The 19303-nt window shown below is 42.6% G+C and overlaps 1 protein-coding gene across 5 annotated transcripts in view; it reads right to left on the bottom strand.

Annotated features, from left to right (window-relative positions):
- The window catches only part of iqsec1b (IQ motif and Sec7 domain ArfGEF 1b), a 327598-nt gene that overhangs the window by 85772 nt on the left and 222523 nt on the right, over window positions 1-19303 (bottom strand). Inside the window, exon 1 of one of the 5 annotated variants that reach the window (XM_047347013.1) lies at window positions 3457-3594. The exons of the other annotated variants lie outside the window; for them this stretch is intronic. Coding sequence (XP_047202969.1) covers window positions 3457-3485 — 29 coding nt within the window. The 5' untranslated portion in view covers window positions 3486-3594. Of the gene's footprint in view, window positions 1-3456; window positions 3595-19303 lie in introns of those variants that run through there. 5 annotated transcript variants of the gene reach the window in all.

Raw genomic sequence — 19303 nt, 5'->3', positions numbered from 1 at the left:
TGGGGTAAGGTAGGAGGGGCACCCCTCTGCACCCAGAGAGTGAGTCCTTGATTTATTATTCAGTCCTTTCTCCCAGCCTGGCGTTTTTCTTTCCCCCAGGTGAAGGAGTGGTAATTAATGAGATGAGCTGCTTGGAATCTGATTGCAGGGAAATGTGCCCATTTTTCTGGCACTGAGGTGGAATATAGTAAGGAGGATGTGTTATAGCTGCAGCAGACAAAAATCACCTTTAAGAGAAAATGTTCATGCCTGTCCTCCATTTCATCACAAAATATATTCCACTGAATAAACTAAGCAGGTCTGTGTTAAGATAGTCAGTACAACACTTTGGTACAGGTGTGGTGCTGGCGCAGTGGTAGCACTTAACCCATGTATATAGAGGCAACGTGCATCAATGCGGCTATCCCCTGGTTCGAGCCCCAGCCATGGTGACCTGTGACGCATGTCTTTCCCCTCTTTTCACCTCATTACCTGCCTGCCTACTTTCACAAAGAAGACAAAATAAAGGCCAGTAGTGCTGCAAAACAAATCTAAAAAAAACACACACTTTGGTACAGAGGATTTTAAAAGCTTGCTTGGCAAAATAGAATAAAAACATTAAAGAAGTTATAGGTTTTGAAGACTTTTTTCATGTCACATATTCCACATAAGCTGCATAGTGGCGCAGCTGGTTGCACTGTTGCTTTGCAGCAAGAATGCACTGGGTTTGAATCCTGGCCTGGGGTCTTTGTGTGTGGAGTTTTCATGGTCTCCCCGCACATGCGTGGGTTCTCTCATGGTACTCTGGATAAATCCCAGAGTCCAAAAAAGCATGACTGTTAGGTTAACAGGTCTCTCTAAATTGCCCTTAGGACAAACAACCATGTACACGATCCTACCTGAGTGTCTTTGTGTTGCCCTGCGATGGACTGGTGACCAATCCCCCCCCCCCGGCCCTGAGCTGCTTGAAATCTGATTACAGGGAAATGTGCCCAACTTTCTGCCACTGCGGTTATATATAATAAGGAGGATGTGTTATAGCTCCAGCAAACAAAAATCACCTTTAAGAGAAAGCACAGCACAGCGGGTAGTGACAATGGATGAATGGATATTCCATACTTTTCCAGACTCAAATTTCCAAGGTGCTCAGACCTCTTCACACCAAATTTTAACCATAAATACAAATGTTCACCATTAATTTATGATTTTGCTACAGATGATTTGTTTATCAAAAGTGGAAAATTTTAAGGTTGGTGAAAAAACACTTGTAGAGATCAAAGAGGCGTGGGATTACAGCATTAAAGCTGCAGTAGGGGAGTTGTGAGCAAACAGTGGACTTAGCCTAAAAATGTAAACGAGCACACCTTACAGGTTTCCACAGCCTTTTTCTTCTGCTGTGGTGTAGATATTTATTGTTGTTGATGCATAATTAGAAACATTAAAAACCTCATAGCCAGGTATCTAGATCAGAAAGGTGTTGCAAATGCTAGTGAGCTAAAAAGCCAAACTTAAAAAAGTTCATAAGCTTTACACACACAAGCTTTATTGAGACAGTTAATGGCATACTTTATCCTGGGATATTGGTCTCAACAGAAACTCTTCATCCAAATGATCCAAATGTACTTGTAATGTACAAAGATCTAAGAATAATAATGTGTAAAAAATGAAAATATTGAGTCGCTTTTCCTCATGATGAACTCTGAATTGTAAGCGGACAGCCTCATAGCCTACAACACATCCGTTCTCTTTCCAAATGAGAGTTTGCAGGCAGACAATCAAAATAATCATACAGCAAGATATTAATATCATTTACCAAGAAATTAAAGAAAGTTTACCGTTGATCAACGTAAGTTTTACACATTCTGTGCTAATCTTTAAACCAAAGTAGCATATAGGGATTTAAAACATAAAATGCAGATATTGTCCATTTATTAGTTGTTAACCAACATTAGCTTATAGTAGGGAGCACAATCAACCACTGGTTTTCTGACTTATGATAGGAACAGGGTCCAGTTTGGTGTGGTGATGATTTCTCAAGTTACATAGAATGGATCACATTAGCTTTCAGCTAAAATTCCTGCTTTGCTTCATGGGAATCATTGTTAGGTTAGCAGGTGTACAAACCTCTCTGCATTAATGGTGGAACCTTGGGTGCTGGACCTTTAATTGGTTCTGATTTGTTCCGACACACTTTCACTGAATACAAACTTTCACTCATGCAGACGGGGAGGAAATGTTTCATTAAAGTGAAGTTTGTATGTGTGAGACTTCATCTGGAGAAGTAAGTGGACATTGTCCTGTTTTCATCATCATCACGATTTATTTATGTATAAAGAGCTTTACAAACCGAAAGGCAATGAACATGCTGTACAGGTGAATAAAGAACTAAAAAGGAAGATAGAAAGAACAAAACCATAAAAAAGCAATAAGCAATAAAACCCTAGGTTCACAATATTAACAATAAAATCAGGAATAAAAGGCATAGAAGAAACAAGGACTGGCCTAATGGTCCTGCTCTCTGGAAGTTTTTAAAAGAGATTTAAAATCATTTCAAGCAGACCTCACAGAGAGTGGAAGACTATTCCAGAATCTATGAGCTGCAGCTGAAAAAGTTCTATCTCCCATGATTATGAGCCGGGTCCTGGAAACAACTAAGAACATCTGGGCCCGTATTCACAAAGAATCCTAAAACTAAAAGTAGCTCCTAGTGACGTCACTCTAAGAAAAACCTGGACTGAATAATTCTTCACTGAAGAGAGATTCTTTAAAACACAGTCTGAGATTCATGAAACCTTTATATTACCGTGAAAGCAGAAAGAGAGAGAATGTACAATGCTTTTGGGCACCAGACAAGCTTATAATTCAATTCAATTCAAAAATACTTGACTACTTTATAAATGTCCACAGATGCACTAGACGTTTCAAAGTCGAGGGTGGGTGTCCTGTGACTTTTGAATGTGTCCCAAGTCCAACACACCTGAATCAAATGACTGAATTTCCACCTCCTGGTAATGAGTTAATTATGTGAGTCAGGTGTGTTGTTGTAGAGACGCATCTAAACATTGCAGGACACGGGCTCTAAAGGACTATTTGATATCTGTGGACTAGTCAGACCTGGGCTGGAATATTTTCCACTGATTACAAATTATTTAAAATACAGATTGTGACTTGTGGAAGCCTTTATTTGCGAAAACCAGAATAAAAGAATTATTAGCTTTCCCAAAATAGATCTCATCTAGTCTCGTTAATCATCTTAGCAGCAGCTTGTATGGTTACACCTCTGTCAATCTGCTCTCCAACTCAGCCATAGTAACACCGTAACGGTACAAAGCCTTTCACATGTAGGTCTCCTGCATGCAAAATGGCTGAGATCATTTCTTCATTGCTGCCCAAACAAATCAAACCCAGCTGAAAAGCATGTGATGATCAGACAAAGTAAAATACAGAGCAGTATGCACATCAGATGAAAAGACTTACAGTAAACCACGGCTGGCATGGAGCAGCATTAATATCCTGAGTGAGCCTCTCTATCCAACTGGGAGGAAGTCTGCTGGGGGTTGTGCCCCCTCTAACCCTGGCACTAACAGGTCTGTCGCCATGACGAATGTTACAGCAGTAAGTGTGTGGGCAGTGCTAGGACAGATAAACAGACTGGAGTGAGTGGAACCTACTTTCTGGGTTCCTACCACTGAGCCTAAAGGATTACTGATAATGGGATTTCCCTCTAATGGCTCCCTCTGACAGGTGGAGTCCCTGTTTAACTCAAGTTATGTGTTGGCTTTAAAAAACACAGCTGAGCTTCAGTGAGCTTTCTCTCCTGCTGCTGTGAAATACATACGCCATCACTGTGTACACCTGTTGAGCCTCATGGTCTCAGACAGATGACCTGCAAACTCTGAGAATGCCCCATCTTTAAAGCTGTCCTCATGAATATAACTTGTCTTTATTTAACTACTGTTTGTTTTATTTGAAAATAATAAAGGTTTTGGACAGAATATGCATATGAAACTATTTGTGTATGTTTTTATTAGAATCAACTTTGGTTGTTTATACTTTGGTATAATGGTAGTTAACCTATATGTATAAATGTATATATATATTTAAAATGACTACTATAATATCTCAACTTCATTTTATTTAAGAACAGCAAAGCTAACAGTTTGTGATGCAACCTGACTGCCTGGCTTAGCCCCTCCTCACTGTGACAATCCCATTACTTTGGGTTTTAAGCTTTCTGGGAAGTACAGACATGCTGCATCACAAGATTACAATACAAGCTGTGAAGGTTATAGCAGACAGGATGTGACACATGTGATGGTCTGACAGCATTATGTTGTAGAAATCTATAGAGTGATAACCAAAGAGCTAAAAATGTCATAGAACTGCACGAAAACAGCAATGAACATTGAGATTAAGGATTTCGGGATAGGGAGGAAGATGCTTAAAGGCTCGAGGGCATTAAGCTGGTCTGTGTAAAGCTATAATAGCTATACAAATATCAGTAGTAAAGCTTTCTATATTGATTATTTGAAATCCTTAGACATGGAATCTGCAACCTGCCGCATCATATGTGGCTTTTGATAACTTGCTGAAAATGCTAAAGAGCAATGTTTTCCAAATAACGGTAACTTAACATTAGCAGTGTAAGAAATATTCTTTTTTATAAAACATTTTTTGTCAATGGGTAGCAAACAATGTGCTCTTTTGACAAAATGTTTTATTAAAATGGAATGTCTCATCGAAGAAAATCAGAATCAGAATCTTTTTTGGTCAGGTTTGTGTGCACAAACAAGGAATTTGACTTTGATTTCCATTCCTTATATCATATATCAACATCCAAAAAGCCAATTAAATAAGGACAAGGAGCAGTATGTAGAAGTGTGTGTTTTATATATATATATATATATATATATATATATATATATATATATATGATATAAATTTTATCACGCTAAAAGTGATATGCATAATGTAGTAACGTTTTACATAACTTTAATGGTTTTCTTTATGTTTATGACTCTATACATTGTACATAGAATCTCAGTGAAGGCATCAAAACAGTAAATAAAGACATATGCTATTATGTAGCAAACAAAAAAATTGTAAAATAACTTTAATTATATATTAAATTGTAGATTCCTTAAAGTAGCCACCCTTTGCTGTAATGACTGAAATATTAGCCTCTGGCCGTCTCTCAATGAACTTCTTGGAAGTTCTTTTAAGACTCTTTGAAAAACCATTTCAGGTGACCACATCATAAACCACAGGGAGAGAATACCAAGAGAGCAAAGCAGTAATCAAAGACAAGGGTGGCTATTTTGAAGAATCTAAAATATAAAAATGTTTAGAGTTATTTCACACTTTTTGTTTACTATATAATTCTATGTGTGTTCATTCACAGTTGCGTTGCCTTTGGTGAGAATATACAATTTAAATAGTCATGAAAAGAAAGAGACCTATTAAGTAGGAAAGTACAGGGGTTGGACAATGAAACTGAAACACCTGGTTTTAGACCACAATAATTTATTAGTATGGTGTAGGGCCTCCTTTTGTGGCCAATACAGCATCAATTCATCTTGGGAATGACATATACAAGTCCTGCACAGTGGTCAGAGGGATTTTAAGCCATTCTTCTTGCAGGATAGTGGCCAGGTCACTACGTGATACTGGTGGAGGAAAACGTTTTCTGACTCGCTCCTCCAAAACACCCCAAAGTGGCTCAATAATATTTAGATCTGGTGACTGTGCAGGCCATGGGAGATGTTCAACTTCACTTTCATGTTCATCAAACCAATCTTTCACCATATATATATATATATATATATATATATATATATATATATATATATATATATGTTGGGACCCAGCCATGGATTTCAACATTAAACTCCGGTACGAACTCTTCAGGAACTTTTCAAAATAAAGTGCATTAACCTCCTTCCGCCACAGCCAGGAAACAGGATAACTGCGGACTGCGGACTTCCTGTGACGCCACTACCCAAATAAAAGCACAGCTGTTGCTACATCCGCTCTCTTCCACACCGGTGTTCATCGGGATAGGACGGGGACAAAGCCCGCTAATGTCTTTTGCTGGCGAAAAGACATAAACTCTTCAAACTGGATTCAAGAGTGTCATAAGATCACGCGATCTTATGACATGAACATTGCATGGTAATGTTGCATCACTCTTTTGGTCATGGTTTTCAACCATCTTTAATCCACTTGTTTATATTGTACATAGCCTATTAGACTTCCCTTTTCTTTAATTCTGCTTGGTAGTTTAGTTGGATTGTTTTAGCATAGTTAAGAGTTTGTTGATTGAAATATGTTTGACTTTGAGTTGACTTATTTTTGTTAATAAAATTCTTGTATTTTAAGAAATTGTGTGAATTAATTCTATATATGTGCAGAGTTTATGCTGTTCAATAATGTCACAGCTCGTCTCACACCTTTCTAGTTTGTCCTAATACCATCGCCTTACTGGGCTGGTATTCACAGGACAAAATATTAATATAAAATATTAAATAATATTCTCAGATTAATAATCACAACATTGGGCAGTGGACATTGTCATGAACAGCTTGCACTGTACATAAATGCGAATGAATAAACCACAACTGCACATTATTGATGTAACAAGTGATTAGCTTAAAACCAGCTGTCACTGGTCACAATAGGACTCAAAACATCAGAGTTCTAACATCAGATGTCACTGATTATATTTAAGAGAACATTATAACTTGTGACACTCCAGGAGTTCACAATTTTAGACTTTCGTCAAAATTAACTCCAATATCTCTGTTCTAGTAACAATCAACTATGCTACATAGGCAATTTTTAGATGTTTGGACTCAGTCTGGTTTCTTCTGTGTAAGCAATGACTTGAGACTTGGTTTAACTGCAGTTAACCTCACTGTCCAGACAGTTGCTGCACATCTGTATCCAGAGGCTCTGTTTTGTGCAAGACCACAATTTGAAACTGAATTAAGTTTGCAATTAGTTTTAGGATCTGACCTAATTTTGATGCATGTATCCATTCAGGAACTTTATAGTTTGTTTTATGGTTTGAAAGAACAGAATTTTTGCCAGATTAAATCCCCTCGTACTCGTACTCGTCGTCTTCCGCTTATCCGGGACCGGGTCGCGGGGGCAGCAGACTCAGCAGAGACGCCCAGACATCCCTCTCTCCAGACACCTCCTTCAGCTCATCCAGGGGGAGCCCAAGGCGTTCCCAGGCCAGCCGAGAGACATAGTCCCTCCAGCGTGTCCTGGGCCGTCCCTGGGCCTCCTCCCGGTGGGACGTGCCTGGAACACCTCCCGAGGAAGGCGTCCAGGAGGCATCCGGTATAGATGCCCAAGCCACCTCAACTGGCTCCTCTCGATGTGGAGGAGCAGCGGCTCTACTCCGAGCCCCTCCCGGATGGCCGAGCTCCTCACCCTATCTCTAAGGGAGTGCCCGGCCACCCTACGGAGGAAGCTCATTTTAGCCGCTTGTATCCGGGATCTCGTTCTTTCGGTCATGACCCAAAGTTCATGGCCATAGGTGAGGGTAGGAACGTAGACCGACCGGTAAATTGAGAGCTTTGCTTTTCGGCTCAGCTCTCTCTTCACCACAACGGACCGGCACAGTGCCCCATTACTGTGGCAGCCGCACCGATCCGTCTGTCGATCTCCCGCTCCATTCTTCCCTCACTCGTGAACAAGACCCCGAGATACTTAAACTCATCCACTTGAGACAGGAACTCCCCTCCAACCTGAAGAGGACAAGCCACCCTTTTCCGGTCGAGTACCATGGCCTCGGACTTGGAGGAGCTGATCCTCATCCCAGCCGCTTCACACTCGGTTGCGAACCGCCACAGCGCATGCAGTAGGTCTTGGCTAGAGGGGGCCAGCAGGACCACGTCATCCGCAAAAGGAAGAGACGAAATCCACTGGTCCCCAAACCAGACCCCTCCGGCCCTTGGCTGCGTCTAGAAATCCTGTCCATAAAAGTTATGAACAGGACCGGTGACAAAGGGCAGCCCTGCCGGAGTTCAACATGCACCGGGAACACGAGGGACACAGTCGAATGCCTTCTCCAGGTCCACAAAACACATGTGAACCGGTTGGGCAAACTCCCATGAACCCTCGAGCACCCTGTAGAGGGTGTAGAGCTGGTCCAGTGTTCCACGGCCGGGACGAAAACCACACTGCTCCTCCTGAAGCCGAGGTTCGACTATCGGTCGGAATCTCCTCTCCAATACCCTGGCATAGGCCTTACCAGGGAGGCTGAGGAGTGTGATCCCCCTGTATTTGGAATACACCACCCCAATCTGCCAGTCCAGAGGCACTGTCCCCGACCGCCACACAATGTTGAAGAGGCGTGTCAACCATGACAGCCCTACAACATCCAGAGACTTGAGGTACTCAGGGCGGATCTCATCCACCCCCGAAGCCTTGCCACCGCGGAGCTTTTTAACCACCTCGGTGACTTCAGCCTGGGTGATGAAAGAGTCCAACCCCGAGTCCCCAGCCTCTGTTTCCACCACGGAATGCGTGGCAGGATTGAGGAGATCTTCGAAGTACTCCTTCCACCGCCCGATAATGTCCTCAGTCGAGATCAGCAGTCTCCCACCCCCACTATAAACAGTGTTGGCGAAGCACTGCTTCCCCTCCTGAGGCGCCGGACGGTTTGCCAGAATCGCTTCGAGGACAACCGGTAGTCCTTCTCCATGGCCTCACCGAACTCCTCCCAGGCCCGAGTTTTTGCCTCTGCCACAGCCTTGGCCGCAGCACGCTTGGCCTCACAGTACCCGTCAGCCACCTCAGGAGTCCCACAAGCCAACCACAGCCGAGAGGACTCCTTCTTCAGCTTGACAGCATCCCTTACTGCCGGTGTCCACCACCGGGTTCTGGGATTGCCGCCGCGACAGGCACCGCAGACCTTACGGCCGCAGCTACGGGCAGCAGCATCGACAATAGATGCGGAGAACATGGTCCACTCGGACTCTATGTCTCCAACATCCCCCGGGATCTGGTCGAAGCTCTCCCGGAGGTGGGAGTTGAATACATCCTTGGCCGAGGGCTCCGCCAGGCGTTCCCAGCAGACCCTCACTATATGCTTGGGCCTGCCAAGTCTGTCCAGCTTTCTCCTCCTCCAGCGGATCCAACTCACCACCAGGTGGTGATCAGTGGACAGCTCAGCCACTCTCTTCACCCGAGTGTCCAAAACATGCGGCCGAAGGTCTGATGATACGACAACAAAGTCGATCATCGACCTCCTGCCTAGGGTGTCCTGGTGCCAAGTGCTCTGATGGACACCCTTATGTTTGAACATGGTGTTCGTTATGGACAATCCGTGACTAGCACAGAAGTCCAATAACAAACACCACTCGGATTCAGATCGGGGAGGCCATTCCTCCCGATCACGCATCTCCAGGTGTCACTGTCGTTCCCCACGTGGGCGTTGAAGTCCCCCAGCAGAACAATGGAGTCCCCGGGAGGGGCACTATGCAGCACGCCCGACAGGGACGCCGAGAAGGCCGGGTACTCCGCACTACCACTCGGCCCGTAGGCTGAAATGATAGTCAGAGACCTCTCCCCAACCCAAAGGCGCAGGGATACGACCCTCTCATCCACTGGGGTAAACCCCAACACGAGACGGCTGAGCTGGGGGGCAACAAGCAAACCCACACCAGCCCGCCGCCTCTCCCCGTGGGCCACTCCAGAGTAGAAGAGAGTGCAACCCCTCTCAAGGAGATGGGTTCCAGAGCCCACACTGTGCGTGGAGGCGAGCCCGACTATTTCTAGTCGATATCTCTCGACCTCCCGCACAAGCTCAGGCTCCTTCCCCCCCAGCGAGGTGACATTCCATGTCCCTAGAGCCAGCCTAAGCATCTGGGGATTGGGCCGCTGAGGTCTCCACCTTCATCCGCCACCAAATCTTCTTTGCACCGGTCCCTCACGGTTCCCCTTGCAGGTGGTGGGCCCACTGGGTGATGGCCTCGCGTCTCTCGTTCGGGCTTGGCCCGGCCCGGTCCCGTGAGAAGAAACCCGGCCACCAGGCGCTCTCCGACGAGTCCCGACCCCAGGCCTGGCTCCAAGGTGGGACCCCGGCTCCGCCGTACCGGGTGACGTCACGTGCCAATTGTTGAACCACTCTTTGTCTGACCCATCACCTAGAGCCTGTTTGCCATGGGAGACCCTCCCAGGGGCATTTAGGCCCCAGACAACATAGCCTCTAGGATCATTTGTATTGGCCGCAAAAGGAGGCCCTACACCATACTAATAAATTATTGTGGTCTAAAACCAGGTGTTTCAGTTTCATTGTCCAACCCTTGAGTCTGCTGCATGTTGGAAGCAGTTCACTGATCTTCAGATGTTAAACAGGGACTAATACTGATCCCTCATAGATGCCTGAAAACAATTGCCATCACATTTTATTAGGAAAATGGTTCATTTTGAGCTACAGTTACTGTTGGCCTCAGTGCACTGTGGCTGTAGCTCTTGTTCAGGAGATTCTCTCAGGGAGCTCCTGTATACCAGGTGTTTTCATTCTGATGGTGCTAACCCAGGAGATGTGAAAACACAGAGGCAGGGACTGGTGTACACTGAGAAAAACACTAGCTAAGGGCCACAACACAATGTAATGATGCTAATGAGGATAAAGCAGCTCATAACCTTTTCTCTGTAAGCCTCTGAAAGCAGGGCAGCTTGTGACATCAATGCACAGGATCAGCAGCCCTGCCTCAGCTGCTGCACCATGAAACAGTGTGGGAAGATGATAACAAATATACAAATATATATATATTTGTATATATGTATATAATCCATGCAATTGTTACTTCCAGGCTGCACTATCGTAATTCTTTACTATCAGGATGTCCACAAAATGCAGTTAAAAGCATTCAGTTGATTCAAAATGCTGCAGCAAGAGTTCTGATGAAAATTAAAAAGAGAGATCATATTTCTCCTATTTTAGCTTCCCTTCATTGGCTCCCTTTTAAATCCAGACTAGAATTTAAAATTCTCCTCCTCACATATAAAGCCCTTAATGATCTAGCTCCATCATACATCAGAGATCTGATTGGTCCATATGTTCCTAACAGAGCACTTCGTTCTCAGACTGCAGGTTTACTGGTGGTTCCTAGAGTCTCTAGAAGTAGAATGGGAGGCAGATCCTTTAGTTATCAGGCTCCTTTCCTGTGGAACCAGCTCCCAGTTTTAGTTCGTGAGGCAGACACCCTGTCTACTTTTAAGGCTAGGCTTCAAACTTTCCTTTTTGATAAAGCTTATAGATAGAGTGGCTTAGGTTAACCTGAGCTATCTCTGTAGTTATGCTGCTATAGGCTTAGACTGCTGGAGGACATAATGACCACTTTCACCCTCTTCGCTACATTCTCATACTACTCTCCAATTTTGCATTATTTGCTGTTATTTCAGTTTTAACTTTGTTCTCTGTCTTTTCTCTTCCTAGAAGCTACACCTAGCCTGACTCTGTCTACCTGTGACACCTTTCTGGAGAGGGGCATCGTCCGAGCTTCTGCTGGCAACAACTTAATGCTCACCCTCTACCGATGATCCACATAGCCTTTTCTTTTAGTGTTTAACCCTTTCTCTCTCCTAGACATAGCTACTGACTGAGCTTCTACTGTGACTAACTCTATGTGCTCTCTTTCAGACTCTAACCTTGAAAACTGGCTCAGAGTTTATCTGTTCTTTCTTTCTAGGTGAAACGACTAAAGGAGCTACATCCACTAACATTTACTTTTCCTTCCCATAGAAAGTACTCCTGGATCAGTGCTTCTTTGTTCTCTTTGTGTCTCTGCTGTGTTCTCTCTAACCCCCAGTCGGTCATGGCAGATGGCCGCTCACACTGAGCCTGGTTCTGCTGGAGGTTTCTTCCTGTTAAAAGGGAGTTTTTCCTCTCCACTGTCGCTACATGCCTGCTCAGTATGAGGGATTGCTGCAAAGTCAACACCAGTGACTGTCCACTGTCTCTACATGCTCATCCAGGAGGAGTGAATGCTGCAAGTCACTGACTGGATGCAATCTGCTGGGTTTCCTTAGATAGAAAAACATTTTAACCAATTTGAATAAATAACTGAATCTGACTGCACTGTTCAATTGTTAGGATTAATTGGAATGTATGAACCTGACTGTTGTGAAGTGACTTGAGACAACATGTGTTGTGAATTGGCGCTATATAAATAAACTGAATTGAATTGAACTGAATATATATATATATATATATATATATGAAATAGATTTTATCACACTAAAAGTGATATGCATAACATAGTAAAGTGTGATGATTGAAGTTTTCATAGTAGTGAGAGACAGTGGACTGAGCAGTAATTGTGCTCTACATTAAATTCCATTCAAACAAACATTCCTGTGTTGCTAACTGACCAGTAGAGGGCCTCCTTGTTCCAGTGAAGAAGCCCTATGAACTCCAGCTGCCTAATGAAAACGGTGAAAATCCGCAGACATTGTGCACTCCTCCATCTTCCATATGTTCCACATGCTCATGCTCCTGGACCTCCAGACATTCCGCTGCCTCTCCCAGCCAGTGATACTGATGAGAACAGGGCTGAGGGCTGAGGGAGGTTGCTTTCAGCTTGGTCAGTTTGAAACAAAGAAATGTTTCCTGAATTTTGCCTGTTTCTTCTTCTACCAATTAAAGTTGGACACATTCAAAGTAGTTGGGGGGATGGGGTGCATCTCCATCAGCCACTCAGGGGAGCTCATTAGAGCCGCCTGCAGCCCAAAGGTTCGCTGTTGAGCTGGCAGTACTTCTGACACCACATCAGTACCATCAGATTTAAAGCCAGTGAAATAGCTGCAAAGAGAGAGAGCACCTCTCCTGACAGCCTGTCACAATAACAAGATGTCCAGAAAATGCTAATATTCCTCTGTAGAAGACGTTCTCAGAGCGGCCGCATGGATTCAAGGCTTTTTTATTCAAAGAACCAGAGGATGATAGTGGCTGCAGACAAGCTGATAATATCAGTTGTAGAAATCATGCAGCTCTTCGTCAGAGGAACCTGACGATGATGCAGGAGGAATCACCCTGAGAAGCCTTCCCATTGTGTTTAGGTGTATATGCTGCATTACAGGAGCATGCAGGAAGTTCAGAGCTGGACCCAGCGCTCAGCTTGCTGGTTGGAACGGTGAAGCAGGGTGTGCAAAGAGCTATTACTTTGTAGAATGCACGTTGTGTAGTACGGCATGGTTAGAGCATCACCACGGCAACAGGCAGCAGATGTTTGTGTACAGAAGCAAAGGCAGCTTTAATGAGAGTTTACTGTCCCGTGCAGAGAAATGTTGGCTCCATCCTGCTGTCAGGCTGCTGAGAGCAGACATTGTGTACTGCTTGAAGGATGAAACTGGCTGCAACCAAGAACGATCTGAACTGAGCTGGCTTTAGTATTGTCCTATTATACAACAGTGCATATAACATTTCAAAAACAGCACTTTGCCTTCCTTTTATGGATTGTGAGGTTACTACTATACCTTGCAAAAGTATTTATATTCCCTGGACATTTCAGTATGTCACATTACAACAACAAACTTTAATGGATTATATTTGGATTTTTATGATAGACAAACACAAATTGTGCATGAACATGAAGTAAAAGAAATAGTGTGGTGTGCCTGGGTATTCATCCTTCTCTAAGTCAATGTTCTGCAGAAGCACCTTTGGCCTCAGGTCTTTTGGTTTGTGTCTCTACCAGCTTCAAACAACTACAGACTGACATTTTTGCTCCGTCTTCTTTGCAAAATAGCCCAAGCTGAGTTAGATTGAAAGGATGGAGAACATCTGTGAATATCCTACCACTGTTAATTAGTTGGATTTAGGTCTGGACTTTAACTGGGTGATTCTAACACATAAATATGCTTTGATCTAAACATTATAGCTCTGGTTGTATGTTTAGTGTGGTTGTCTTGCTGGAAGGTGAACCTTCACCCCAGCCTCAGGTCTTCTGCAGTCTCCATCCATGTTCCCATCAACTCTGACCAAAATGTCTTTAGGGTGATGTGTATTGTTAGTTTTCCTTTACACAAAGTGTTTTGCATGTAGACAAAACTGTTCTGGTGTTTTTTGATCAGAGAAGCTTATTCTACATGTTGACACTGTCTCCTACTCCCACACGATTTGTGGCAAACATCCAACATTACTTCTTATGTCTGCCCTGTGAAGACTGTCCTGTGAACAGAATCCCACACCTGATCTGTGGAGGTCTGCAGCTCCTCCAGAGTTACCATCGGCCTCTAGGCTGCTACGCTGATAAATGCTCTTCGTGCCCTTCCTGTCAGTTTAGGTGGATGTTTTAGAACCTAACCCTACTTTAAACTTCTCCACCACTTTCTGACTTACTTGCTGTGTTCCCTCAGTCTTCATGATGCTGTGTGTTCTCTAATGTTCTCTAACAAGGCCAGAAACAAAACAGCTGCATTTATACTGAGATTACATTACACACAGCTGGACTATATTTATGAGCCTGGTGACTTTTTAAGGTTGCACTGCACCTTATTTAGGACTATCAAGGTAACCAACAGGGGAACCTTGCAGAGTCAGATGTCAAGTACTTTCATTGCGGAAAGAAAATTAAAATCAAGCTGCCTTTAAACACTTGGTTAAGAGTATATTTAAAGTGTTCTTCACTACAGAACAACATTTGGTTGAGACCTGAGTTTAAAAACTTCTCTGACAGACCGTAGAAAGCAAACAGTGAGATCTGTTTGGATACAGAGAGCTTTCTTTCCAAGGAAACACAGATTGAAACAACATGAGCTCATTCGTCTAAACATGCTCCCGTCGCTGTGACTGGACAGAGATGAAAGCTGCTGTCACAAAAAAGAAACCCAACACTGACTGTGAGCAGCTGAAAAATGGCTGTCTTCAATCCAGAGCACAGTGAGAACCCATCACAGGAGCTGCTGCAAAACACTATTAACAGCCATTATATTCCTAGTTAGGAGGTGATCAGATAATCTAATACGGATTTCTAATAGGTCAGCTGTCTGCAGTGTTATAATCCTTCAGCTGCACAATCCATCAGATAACCTTTACAGGCTAAAATGAGAACCATCTACAGAAAACAGCATATAAACATGCAACCTATATGATTAACTGCCATCATCTCCATCTTCATCGCTCTATTCTTCAGTCAAAACCAGTAACACCTCCAACCAGAGCTTGTTTTTCCCGCAGTCTCATATAACCCAAGCACAGCCACACCCACAAAGCCACATTAGAATCTAATCAGACATTAAAAGGCTGTTCATTAGGCCAAGAAAACACAGAGTGGTGTGTGGAGACCACTATCTGAGCAGCAGCACTGCCCACTAATTAACCATTGGTCCACCACCTGCTCCAGAGTAAAACCACTATATCATCCCTCTGCTTATAAAACATGCTTTCCACACAGCTGGCTCTGGTTTTTATCACTATTTAGGACTGTCTCTTCATTTGTTAATCTGTGATTATAAGACAATTTAGTCACCTTATTGTATCTTTCGTCTTGTAATTGTCATCAGGGAATTTTTATTTGAACAAAAGCTATTCTGTTCTTGAATCCACTGTTTAACCCTGGGTTTTGTTTTTTGCATCAGAATCAATCATATAATTCACAGTATACAGATGTGCCAAACCTGTTCTTTTAGCCTCTACATTGATGATAATAAATGATTCCTTGGGATTTGTGAAACTGTTACTATTGTCATGAAGACAAAAAACTTGGAATTCTTAGTTTTCCCCCAAAGATTAATTGAATTTTGAATAATGTAGGTTGGTGTTTGGAAGAAAAGGCCAATTAGCAGGAATTGACTGAGTGTCCTTTAACGCTAATTGCTTGTGGTTCTAACCCAGGCATAATATACATGTCAGAAAGATGAAGTGTTGCGTAAAGTTTACTAGGAGACTGGTTAGCTGAGTGAACGTGGAATGCTGAGTGGAGGAGTGGGGTCAAATGACTCAGTGGCCTTTCTACATACGCTGGTTAATGAAGACCTAAATCAGGATCTGTCTGTGATCCCTGTATCAATGCTGTGTGAAGTGAAGTGGACGGAACTTATAAAGCGCTGTTCCAGTCATACCGACCACTCAAAGCACTTCAGTCTAGAGCCACATTCACACAATCGCACTTACATTCATTCACCAATGCACACGTCAGTCGACAACTCGGGGTTAAGTGCCAGTATGGAGGACCAATCCTGCCATAATTAAGAATGTATACAGAAATTAATAAATTACTCAATAAAATAATTAATGGGCCCAAAAGCAGCTAGAAATATAAATTAGTGCACCATTAAATGCAACAAAATAATAAAAAGAAGAGATTTACAGGTCCTTCTCAAAAAATTAGCATATTGTGATAAAGTTCATTATTTTCTATAATGTAATGATGAAAATTTAACATTCATATATTTTAGATTTATTGCACACTAACTGAAATATTTCAGGTCTTTTATTGTCTTAATACGGATGATTTTGGCATACAGCTCATGAAAACCCAAAATTCCTATCTCACAAAATTAGCATATTTCATCCGACCAATAAAAGAAAAGTGTTTTTAATACAAAAAACGTCAACCTTCAAATAATCATGTACAGTTATGCACTCAATACTTGGTCGGGAATCCTTTTGCAGAAATGACTGCTTCAATGCGGCGTGGCATGGAGGCAATCAGCCTGTGGCACTGCTGAGGTCTTATGGAGGCCCAGGATGCTTCAATAGCGGCCTTTAGCTCATCCAGAGTGTTGGGTCTTGAGTCTCTCAACGTTCTCTTCACAATATCCCACAGATTCTCTATGGGGTTCAGGTCAGGAGAGTTGGCAGGCCAATTGAGCACAGTGATACCATGGTCAGTAAACCATTTACCAGTGGTTTTGGCACTGTGAGCAGGTGCCAGGTCGTGCTGAGAAATAAAATCTTCATCTCCATAAAGCTTTTCAGCAGATGGAAGCATGAAGTGCTCCAAAATCTCCTGATAGCTAGCTGCATTGACCCTGCCCTTGATAAAACACAGTGGACCAACACCAGCAGCTGACACGGCACCCCAGACCATCACTGACTGTGGGTACTTGACACTGGACTTCTGGCATTTTGGCATTTCCTTCTCCCCAGTCTTCCTCCAGACTCTGGCACCTTGATTTCCGAATGACATGCAGAATTTGCTTTCATCCGAAAAAAGTACTTTGGACCACTGAGCAACAGTCCAGTGCTGCTTCTCTGTAGCCCAGGTCTGGGGAATGCGGCACCTGTAGCCCATTTCCTGCACACGCCTGTGCACGGTGGCTCTGGATGTTTCTACTCCAGACTCAGTCCACTGCTTCCGCAGGTCCCCCAAGGTCTGGAATCGGCCCTTCTCCACAATCTTCCTCAGAGTCCGGTCACCTCTTATCGTTGTGCAGCGTTTTCTGCCACACTTTTTCCTTCCCACAGACTTCCCACTGAGGTGCCTTGATACAGCACTCTGGGAACAGCCTATTTGTTCAGAAATTTCTTTCTGTGTCTTACCCTCTTGCTTGAGGGTGTCAATAGTGGCCTTCTGGACAGCAGTCAGGTCGGCAGTCTTACCCATGATTGGGGTTTTGAGTGATGAACCAGGCTGGGAGTTTTAAAGGCCTCAGGAATCTTTTGCAGGTGTTTAGAGTTAACTCGTTGATTCAGATGATTAGGTTCATAGCTCGTTTAGAGACCCTTTTAATGATATGCTAATTTTGTGAGATAGGAATTTTGGGTTTTCATGAGCTGTATGCCAAAATCATCCGTATTAAGACAATAAAAGACCTGAAATATTTCAGTTACTGTGCAATGAATCTAAAATATATGAATGTTAAATTTTCATCATGACATTATGGAAAATAATGAACTTTATCACAATATGCTAATATTTTGAGAAGGACCTGTATTTCACAATAGATCAATAAATCAGATATAAATATATATTTCTATTTCAATCCACAAATACTATATGAACCACTAATTTTCATAATTTTTTCTTGAACTCTATCTTTCTCCTTTGTTTAATACAAGTGAATTTCTTGATGTTTGATTTTTACCAGCTTTTTTATTTCTTCCATATTTATTAGCACCCAGATATATTTAAAACATGTTTTTTCTTCAAAAATAAGTTATTTTTCGAATCGCTTTTCTGTATTTATTTCATAAGCACCGACATATTTTCTCCTCTAATATATCCCTGATGTATTTTCTTACTCAACAGCTTTCTCTGAGCCCTTTTATTTAAGTCTTTTTTATTATATTACTCTGTCTCTGTATTCTCTTTTCTGTTTCAACATGCAGCAGGAAATATTAACACAAAGGGGGCGGGACAGAAATGGTCTTTGGAACGGCGTCAACGCCTCAGCTTCTTTTATTGGCTGAGGTCAAGCCTCTAGGAAGTAGTTGCTGAGTCTCATAATGACTGTCTGGTTCTGAAAAGTAGCTTGCTGTGGCTAATTTTTTGTCTTGTTGTTGCTAAAGAAATCAGGAGTGTTGTGGATTGGTTGGTAGATAGTGCTGTTTGTCGGGATAGTTTACTGTATCCTGTTTACTCTATCTGAGAGAGTTTGCTGAAGTACTACCAGGCATTAACATTTAAGGACCCGCTTTCAAAATAAAACCATGCCTTAGTGATGGACTGTATTCCTTGTCTAGCCAGGGGGAAACATACTTTAAGAGTAATTTAATAATTCAATTTCTAATGATACTTCCATAAGATATTCAGCTATACATATTTCAGAAATAAAGCCTGGTAAATATCACCAAATTAATAATCTTTTTAAAGTAAACTGTCATTCAGGAATGACTGTCCTGAGTAGGAGTTCATTTTTAAAATTTGTTTTATTCATATTTTATATATGGAATTTTTGAATTAGGGTTTCATAAATTTGGGAAAACTACCTAAATCAGTGTTTTTCAATAAACAAAACTGTCTTTTATTCCAGGAATTAAGAGTAAACAATTAACACGTTACTCAAAAGTGTTAGTCATATTTGCTTTGGTTCTGAGAGGGATAACCCCCGAAGAAAACATCCCGCCTGTAATCCACCAGACCACCATTAGGTGGCACACTGCTGCAATCCGAGTAAGTGGTCACGTTGGACAAACCTGTCATGACCAACCGACAGCCGTGGACAGATTCCAAGTCAAGTACATTCAAGTTCATTCTAATTGATCCTAGTTATCAAACAATGCAGTCAAATTCTGTTTATTATTCAAATTGATTAAATTGTTTTTTTAATCTAAGGAAACCCAACAGATTATATCAAGTCACTGACTTGCATCATTCACTTCTCCTGAATGAGCATGTAGTGACAGTGGAAAGGAAAACTC

Source organism: Girardinichthys multiradiatus, chromosome 20 (genome assembly GCF_021462225.1).
Source record: "Girardinichthys multiradiatus isolate DD_20200921_A chromosome 20, DD_fGirMul_XY1, whole genome shotgun sequence".
Classification (NCBI taxonomy): Eukaryota; Metazoa; Chordata; class Actinopteri; order Cyprinodontiformes; family Goodeidae; genus Girardinichthys; species Girardinichthys multiradiatus.
The sequence above is the reverse complement of the archived record's forward strand: the minus strand, read 5'-3'. Positions and strand labels throughout refer to the sequence as shown.